Raw genomic sequence first — 9,276 nt, 5'->3', positions numbered from 1 at the left:
GTTGCCAAAAACTGGAGGAGGGAAAGAAGGGAAGTGACTGCTAATGAGTATGGGGTTTCCTCTTCTTGGGGGTGACAGTGTTGCACAGGTAGATAGTGGTGATGACGGTACCACCCTGTGAATGCACTAAAATCCATTTAATTGTACACTTTAGAAGGGTGAATTTTATGATATGTGAATTATATCAGTTTAAAAAAATTTTGTAAACGCTTTCACAGGCATCAGGCACTAGGGATTGAAGGATGAGTAAGACACAGACTCCATCCTCAGAGTACATAAAGTCCAGAGGGGGAGAGGAGTCGATGAATCAAATTATCACATAGTAAGTGTAATTACGTCTAAAGGAAGCGCCATTCAGTGGCTAAGAATCTGCCTGCCAATGCAGGGGTTACAGGTTCGAGCCCTGGTCCAGGAAGATCCCACATGCCGCGGAGCAACTAAGCCTGTGCGCCACGACTACTGAGCCCGTGCTCTAGAGCCTGCACACCACAATTACTGAGCCTGTGCTCTAGAGCCTGCACACCACAACTACTGAAGCCCAAGCGCCTAGAGCCTGTGCTCCGCAACAAGAGAAGCCACCGCAATGAGAAGCCTACGCATCACGACGAAGAGTAGCCCCCGCTCGCCGCAACCAGAGAAAGCCCGCGCGCAGCAACAAACCCAACACAGCCAAAAATAAATAAATAAATTTATTTTAAAAAATAAAGGAAGCGCCATGGAAGAGAAGTAACATGTCATTGGGGAGGGGCGTTGATCTAGACTGGAAGGCAGGGAGGAGTCCTTAAAGGTGTTGTTTGTGCCACAGTCTGAAGATATAAGACTTCCCGTGTCTAAATCAGTAGAATTTATCAACCCCCAAGAGGAGGACACAGCACGCAGAGGCCCTACAACAGGAGGATGCCTGAGACATGCAGGGAACTGAAGGAGGGCCTGAATGGAAGAACACATAGAATGAGGCGGGCTGTGGCATGAAGCTGCAGCTGGAAAAGTAGATACAGGCCAATTGTACCGGACCTTCTAAGATAATAAGAAGTGCTCAGGGCTTCCCTGGTGGTGCAATGGTTGAGAATCTGCCTGCTAATGCAGGGAACACGGGTTCGAGCCCTGGTCTGGGAAGATCCCACATGCCGTGGAGCAACTAGGCCCGTGAGCCACAACTACTGAGCCTGCACGTCTGGAGCCTGTGCTCCGCAACAAGAGAGGCCATGACAGTGAGAGGCCTGCGCCCGGCGATGAAGAGTGGCCCCCGCTTGCCACAACTAGAGAAAGCCCTTGCACAGAAACGAAGACCCAACACAGCCAAAAAAATAAAAAATAAATAAATTTAAAAAAAGAAGTGCTCAGTGGGACTTCCCTGGTGGTCCAGTGGTTAAGACGCCACACTTCCAATGCAGGGGGTGTGGGTTCCATCCCTGGTTGGGGAACCAAGATTGCACATGCCGTGCAGTGCAGCCCCAAAATTTTTTTTAATTTAAAAATTAAAAAAAAAAAAAAGAAGTGCTCAGTGATGACAGAAAATGACCCTCCTCCTTCCTCCCTAACTCGCCCTACCTCCGTTGCTGCCTGTGTCGGTAAAAGCACCACCTTGCACACAGCTGCTTAAGCTCAAAGCAAAGTTATCCAGACTCTGGCTCCCAGCCTTACTTTCCACGTCCAACCTACCAGCGAGCTTGTGGCTCCTGCCTTTAAAGACTTCTCCTCTCCATCTTCTGCTGGCCCCCAAGCCTAGGTCTCATCAACTCCCGCCTGGACTCCTGCGACCCTTTCAGCCTGGCCTTCCTGATTCCACTCTTGCCAGTGAGTCCACCTTCCAGTCAGAATGATCCTGGCTTCAACCAGGCCTCTCCCCTTGGAAGTTTCCACGACTGTTGGGCAAATGTACAAACTCCCAACGATGCCCCCTCGTCCATCCGGGCCCTCCTGCTGCCCCCACCTCCCTTCTGGCCTCTCTCTTCTCTATGCTTTCACTGTTGTGACCTGTTCTCATCCATTAAAACCCCGTGTTCTCCCACCTGGGCCTGGAACATTCCCCCACCCTGGCCTATCTAACTAATCCTTCAGATTTTGACTTAACGGGCACTTCCTACAGGAAGGCTCCTTGCCTGACTCCAGCAATAAATCCCTTTGCTATATGACTCGTACAACATTCGAGTCACCCTTTTATAAAACTCATCACAATGTGTCTGTTTCCTCTGATACACTGTATGGGCCAGAGGATAGGGACCTGAGCCCACCTTCTCCACCACTATCCTCCCACCACTTAACAAAGAAGCCACCACCCACCACTGTCCCCAACCTGGCAAATTCCTACCCATCCTTCAAATCTCACTCACCTATGTTGCTTTCGGGGGACAGCCTTCCCTGAGCACCCAGACTTGGGGGTCATCCCTTTACATAGCCCCACACTTCCCTGGGCATCTCTTACAGCACCTATCACAGCTGTAAAAGTGACTGATTTTAATGTCCCCCCCTTTGATTTTCTGTCTTGTTTCTCTTTGCCCCAGCATTTAAAAAAATGCTTGTCACAAGACTCCCCCCAGCTCAGCCCACAAGAATTCTTATGAAAATCCCTAAAATTGCATGCAAAATTCTGTGCGTGAACAATTTTCTGAAGAACCAGTCTGTGGCTTTTGTTGGCGTTTCAAAGGGGCCCAAGATGTGAAAGGTTAAGAACCTTCTCCCAGGAGCTGAAGGGGCTGTCTTTCCTTCAAAACAGCCCTGCCAACCCAGACTTCTATGCAAAACCATTGCCCTAGAATATGAGTTCCAAGTGGGCAACAATCTTTATTTTGTTCATTGGTGTGCCCCGAATGCCTGGAACGGTGCCTGGTCCCTTCCAGGTGCAGGTGTAGAATGACCAAACGTAGTCTTTGACGGCTGTAACAGCTGTGAGAACTGTCTGTGTAGTGGTTAACTATTGCTGCATAACAAATTACCCCAAAATGTAATGGCTTAAAACAACATTTATCACCTCAGTTTCTCTAGGCTGGGAGTCAGCGTGCAGCTTAGTTGGGTCCTCTGCTTCAGGGTCTCTCACAGGGCTGCAAAGTGCCAGCCAGGGCTGTAGTCATCTGAAAGTTTGACTGGGGAAGGATCTGCTTCTGAGCTCACTCATGTGGTTGCCAGCAGGATTCAGTTCCTCACTGGCTGTGGGCTGGAGGCTGCCCTGAGTTCCCCACCACATGAGCCTCTTCATAGGGCAGCTCATAACATGGAAGCTTGCTTCAACAGATCTTGCAAGGAAGAGGAGAGGAGGAGAAAGGGAGGAAGAGAGAGAGAGAGACAATAACAAGATGGCCGTTACAATCTTTTGTGTCTTAACCTTGGAAGCAGCTTTCATCACCTTTGCTCTGTTCTGTTTGTTAGAAGCAAGTCTCTATTTAGGTCTAGTGCACGTTCAAGGGAAGGAGATCATACTAGGAATAAATAGGAATGAACAGCAGCGGCAGGACCATTACATGTTTTCTCATATAGTGTCTGGCTCACCTGAAAACCCAAAGAGCAGAAGGTGCAGGCCAAATGCCTACAGGTCAAGCAGATGGTGACGAGGGAAGAAATGAGAGGTGGGAGGTTTGGCGGACAGCTGAGCCTCCACCCATCCTCCAGCAACGGACCACTGCCAAGCAGGAATGTAGGCTGACTTGTCAGATCTTCTAACTTTTCAAAAGAAGCCAAAGTCCTGATTTTTATGAGACACTTCCCGGTTTTTAAAACTGATAATCGCCGCGGAGCAACTAAGCCTGTGCGCCACAACTACTGAGCCTGCGCTCTAGAGCCTGTGCTCCACAACAAGAGAAGCCACTGCAATGAGAAGCCCATGCACCACAACAAAGAGTAGCCCCCGCTCGCTGCAATTAGAGAAAGACTGCGTGTAGCAACAAAGACCCAGCGCAGCCAAAAATAAATACATAAATTTATGAAAATAAATAAATGAAACTGATAATCTAGCAAACACACATGCGAGCAGTTTTTGACTCTTCTCGATGGCAGAAAAGGCCTAACCTATTCTACTACTCTTTATATGTTTGTTCCATCTCTCCTATGCCCACCCTCCCAAACGCCACACTTGTTCACTGAAGGCAGGGACCTAGTTCATTCACTTGCACACTTTCTAAGGCTTTCTGCATGCAGCAAGCCAACAGTAACTACTGCTGAATAAAATATGTCATGGCTGACATGGAGCGTGCCCCACCCACACCCGCACTCCAGTCCTAGAGGGGCAGGTAAAAGTGGGCGCTCGTGTCTGAATTAGCTGGAATCCTGGCTCCAGCACTTGCTTGGTGTATGACCTTCAGCAAGTTACTAACTTTTCAGAGCCTCAACTTCTTCACCTATAAGGATAATGGTACCTGCCTCAGAGTTGTTATGAGTCTTAACTGAAATAATATACTTATTAGCACACTGTAGCAACTCGATAGCTATTCTTACTGGCATCATCCCCCTGTTTCCTCACCAGCTCCCTGGCATGTCTCCCCTGGATCCATTAAGCCATCATCTACCCCTACCCACCTGGCTGACAGCTAGAGGGAGCTTTAAAATGCAGATCTGTCATTTTCACTGCCAGGGTTTACATCCTTCAACAGTTTGCCGATGCCCTTCGGAGGAAATCCAAACTCTTTTAACTTAGCTCATCAGGCTCCTTGGAGCTGCGCCTGCCCAGCCCTCGGGCAGGTCTCATCTCTCACCACTACCTCCCTTCCCACTTGGCACTCCAGGCAGGCCAGAGCTTTGTTTCTTGACTGCTCCACACTTTCTGCCACACTTCATAGCTTTTGCAAGTGCTCTCTGTCCAGCTGGAACCTCTTCTCTCCATTCTCTACTACCCCTTCTAGATGTTCCAGCTATGTGCTCTGAAAATTTCTCACGTTCCTTGCTAAACCTGAGGGCAGGTACAATATCTGTTTTCCTCACCACTCTGCTCTTCCTAGTATAACGGCCGCAAGGAATACACGAATAATACACATTTGTAGAACTGGCCACAGCAGTGCTGATTCCCGTGGGCAGACAGCGCCACCTGTTGACCCAAGTTGGCACTTCAGTACCTAGAAAGGAGCCTTAGCTCTCTGCCCACCCTTAAGGTAGATGGACAATAGTTTTGAAGCTTTCAGGGGGTCTATCCCGAGACTCCTTACATCAAAGTTAGCAATTAAAAAAAAAAGAGCTAACATTATTGAGTATTTAACGTGGGAGAATTAGGCACTTTCCTAAGTGCTTTAGTTATTAACACCTTTAATCTTCACAACCACTCAATGAAGTAGGTACTTTTATCGCTTTATAGATAGGGTAACTGAGGCACAGAGTAGCCAAATGCCTCACCCAGGATCACACAGCCAGAAAATTTCATCCCAGGTGGTCTGACTTGAACCTGGATTTTTTTTTTTTTTTTTTTTTTTGGCCACACTGTGCAGCTTGTAGGATCCTAGCTCCTGACCAGGAAACGAACCCAGGCCCTCGGCAGTGAAAGCGCAAGGTCCCAACCACTGGACCGCCAGGGAATTCCCTGAACCTGTACTTTTAAGCCTGAAACTCACTGCCTCTACCGTCTCCTTTCCTGTGAGCCCAGTGACCTGGTGAGGTTACATCCCAGGCACCTCCCTCCGCTGTGAAGGCACTGGTATCAGTGGCACTGGCGTCCACCAAAATTCCTTCTGCAGGGAACCCTACATTTTGAGAACTGCAGTTCTCCAAGGGCACCCTCAGGACAGGAAGTAGATGCGGCCTCTCCTCCGCGAGCGGTCAACCCTGACCTCCGTTATTGCTCCTCTCCTGTGACCTCTAGCAAACCACCACCTCTCTGAGCCCCCATTTCCTAACAGGGCCTTTAGCCTGCTGAGTGGATGAGACTGGATACCCAGTCTCAGGAGCGCAGTCCCTGATTCACATTCAGGTGAATGCTGAATGGCAGCGGTTATCACTCGGTCCCTCCCTGGATCACACACATCACACATGAAGCTGGGTTCCTTCACGTTTCGATATCGCTGTTGAGAACCAAGAGGTTGTGGCTACTTCAGGCTTAGGTTCCACCTACTTTGCACTCTCTCCTCTAAATCATTCCTTTGTATCATTGAGGAAAATGCCTGCCTGCACTTGATTTTAAGTTGTTAGACAGAAATAATATATACCGGGCACTTTCTATGGCCCAGTCATTATTCTAAATAGTTTATTCCTATTAACTCAGTTAATCTTCACAACAGCCCTGATTCTCTCCACTTTACAGGTGAGGAAGCTAAGCACAGTGAAATGACACGTTCAGGGTCACACAGCAAGTGGCTGACGTGGAATGTAAACTTAAGCCATGGTACCAGTCTGTGCTTTTAAACACTACGTTAGACTCCCTCTGCTGGTTGAGGCTGTGTCTGCTGCCTTTACTCCCAAGTGCCAGGCACACCGCTTTGCACACTGTAGGTGTCAACAAACTTGTTTTAATATATAATATATATAAACACACAGTCACATGCCAGTGTGACAAATACCCTTTCTCCGACCGAGAAAGAGCTCCATCATACCCTGGGCTCCTGGAGACTTTCCAGAAAGAGCCTAGGCCTGGCAGTCTTCACAGACGACACCCAATGGGGGCACTTTTATTAGACAGGTGGGAAAGGACACGGTGCGCCTTAAGGTGTACCGCCTGGGCCTCATGCAGGCCCAGAACTCTGCTGCACCCTCTTCATCAGCTCTTCATCTTGCATAGACAATTCTGTCAACTTTTTGCCCATCCGCTCATGGATGTCCAGGTACTTGGAGACACACCGGTCCAGGCACACAGACTCGCCCTTGGACAGTTCTGCTTCCTTGTAGTGGGGAGGCACGCACTTCCGGTGGCAGGCACTGGTCATTCTAGAAAGAAGGAAGAGCAAGGTCAAGCCAGCAGCAACCTGTGGCATACCAGGAACCCTCAGCCATTCCTGCCCTGCTACACTGATTTCACTTCCCGAGAAGGCAGTGTAAATCCTCAGTTTGCAGCTCAACTATCTTGGAAGATCCTTGAGAGCAGGAACCATTAGCCATGTTTATGATTAATCAAACAGGAACCATTAGCTGAGTACCAGCTATGTTCCAGACATCATGCTAAGTGCTTGACATGGATTCTGTCATGCAATTCTCATGATAACCCTAAGAGGTAGGCACAATCATTATCCCCCTTTTTACAGATAAGGAAATGAAGGCACAGAGAGCCTCAGGATCACATAAAGCTGGGCTATGAACCCAGGTAGCCTGACTTTGCAGCCTACATTTAAAAATTATTCTGATAAAGAGCCCCCAAGATAAAACAACTAATCTAGGGAGGATACCAGAGAGCTTAAGCCAATAAAAATAGCAAATATTTGTTGACTGCTTACTTGACTTGTGTTGGGCTGAATGCTAAGAGCTTGTCATATACTTTTACATTTAATATGGATAATGTCTCTGTGAGGAAGGTACTATTATTAACTCCACTTTACAGATGGGGAAACCACTGGTCTAACAGTCCATGTAACTTGCCCAAGGCCATAGTAGTGGTGGTTGGTGCAGCTACGATTTGTTCCCAAATTTGCCAGATGGTTATGGGCACTAGTCAGGAGTCAGGCTGAGTTACTGGTTCTGACTTTGCTACTGACCAGCTGTGGACCCTGAGAGTTATTTAACCTCTAGAAACCTCAATGTCCTCACCTTTAAAAAAAGATAATGCATATAAAATGCTCAGCATGTGTCTGAGATGGATTAAGAGTTTAAGAAATGTTGACTACTAAGTGGGCTATGTGCTATTTGTCAAAAGGCAAATGCTCTACTGTTCCTGGAACACAACCAGAGCCTGGACGGGACCTTCTCTTCCTGCTCAGCTCCTACATCGCCAATTCCATCCGAACCTAAATGCCCAATTCCTTCTAGTGACCCCACACTGCGTCTGCATTAGCCCTAAGCATGGGGCGGGAGTTGGGGGGCGCCGGGAGGGTAAGCCCGGGCCTCAGGTTTCCCCAGAATGAGGAAAATAATCTTCATAAGTTATCCACCTCTGCCTTGGCAAGAGTGACCTGGGATCATTCTCTAAGACAAGGCAGCTTAGAATCAGCCCTTACCTGTTGTACATATCAGCCATCATCTCAACCTCCAGCTCTGCCGCCAGCTGCTGGGCCCTAAGCGGGTCCATTTCAGCCCTGCACCGTGGAAGAGATCTTCCTCTGGCCTCCTAATCCTGGGGGCAGACATCATGGTCAGCACCCACCCTTCCCATCGCAGGGGCTGGAGGATGTGGAGGAATCAGAGGGCATCAGACCAGCAGGGGCCACTGACCTCAGTGAATTCAAACGTCCCATTTCACAGATGTGGGAACTGAGGCCCCGAAGGGGAACACTGCCTAGCCCAAGGTCACAGAACATGTCAATGGCGGGGCTGGAAATCGAGCCCCGGAGCCCTGACTCCCAATCCCTCTAGGTCACCTCTAACCAGGAGAAGAAGGGGAGACCGGAATGGAGCATGAACCTGCGGGGCCCTAAGAATTCGATCATACGCGGGACTAAGGCGCCCGGGCCCCAGCCCAGGGTCTACACCTCTGAAATGGCGGCGCCATCATCAGGATCACCTTGAGGTCAGACGTCACTCACCACGGCCTGGAGCCTGCCACAACGCCCCCTATGTCCCCAACTTCGGGTAACTACTAGAAACTCACCGGGCGCTCAGGTACGATAAGGCGGAAGCACCTGCGTCATTTCCGGGAGGGAAGTCCCGCCTCTTCTCTGATCCGTACGCGCTTCCGGAATGAAGTACCAACGAGGCGGCGCTGGAAAATCCACTACCATAGAGAGGGAGCTGCTGGCCCCAGGCGTCTCCCAAATGCTAGAGAGGACTCCAAAATACCATAGAGGCTTGAGCGGGGCGCAGAGCGCCTACAGACTGGTTAGAATTCTTGTCTTTAGGGGTGTCACGGAGAGATTTGAGTTTATTGGTTCTGTAAGAGGGGCAGGACCACAGAACTCAGTGAACTTCGCCCTCACCTCCGGAGAGCTGAGGCCAGAGCGCAAATCAGGCGCCGAGTTGGAAGAATGCAGCCAAACAGGAGCTCTCAGTTTGTGATGTACTTAAGGTCACCTGGGACGCTTAAAATAATCCCGAAGCCCAGAGCTCACTTCGTACCAATTAAATCAGAATCCCTGGGAGTAGGACCAAGGAATCAGTACATTTTAAAACTTCCCAGGTGATTCCCATGTGCAGCCAAGTTTGAGGACCAAAGCTCAGAGGCCCTTTGTGTAAATACAGCTGTGTGTAGGTCACTAAGCTTTCTCTGGGGTTGCAGAGCCA

General features: G+C 49.2%; 1 protein-coding gene across 2 annotated transcripts; it reads right to left on the bottom strand.

Moving 5' to 3' along the window:
- Positions 1 to 6,406: 6,406 nt before the first annotated feature.
- On the bottom strand, positions 6,407 to 8,738 carry TIMM10 (translocase of inner mitochondrial membrane 10). Of its 2 annotated transcripts, none has more exons than XM_082629723.1 (3): positions 8,648 to 8,738; positions 8,058 to 8,173; positions 6,407 to 6,837 (listed from the first exon to the last, which is right to left on the bottom strand). In XM_082629723.1, exons 2-3 carry the CDS (start codon positions 8,126 to 8,128, stop codon positions 6,636 to 6,638), a joined length of 273 nt encoding a protein of 90 aa, XP_082485849.1. In that variant the 5' UTR covers positions 8,129 to 8,173; positions 8,648 to 8,738; the 3' UTR covers positions 6,407 to 6,635. The 2 variants fall into 2 exon arrangements, with proteins under 2 accessions (XP_082485849.1, XP_082485850.1); XM_082629724.1 differs by lacking the exon at positions 8,648 to 8,738 and adding an exon at positions 8,583 to 8,624.
- Between the last annotated feature and the right edge of the window lie 538 nt (positions 8,739 to 9,276).

Source organism: Mesoplodon mirus (assembly GCF_964341445.2).
Source record: "Mesoplodon mirus genome assembly, chromosome: 7".
Lineage (NCBI taxonomy): Eukaryota > Metazoa > Chordata > Mammalia > Artiodactyla > Ziphiidae > Mesoplodon > Mesoplodon mirus.
Note: the sequence above shows the minus strand (reverse complement) of the source record. Positions and strands in the feature narration are given on the sequence as shown.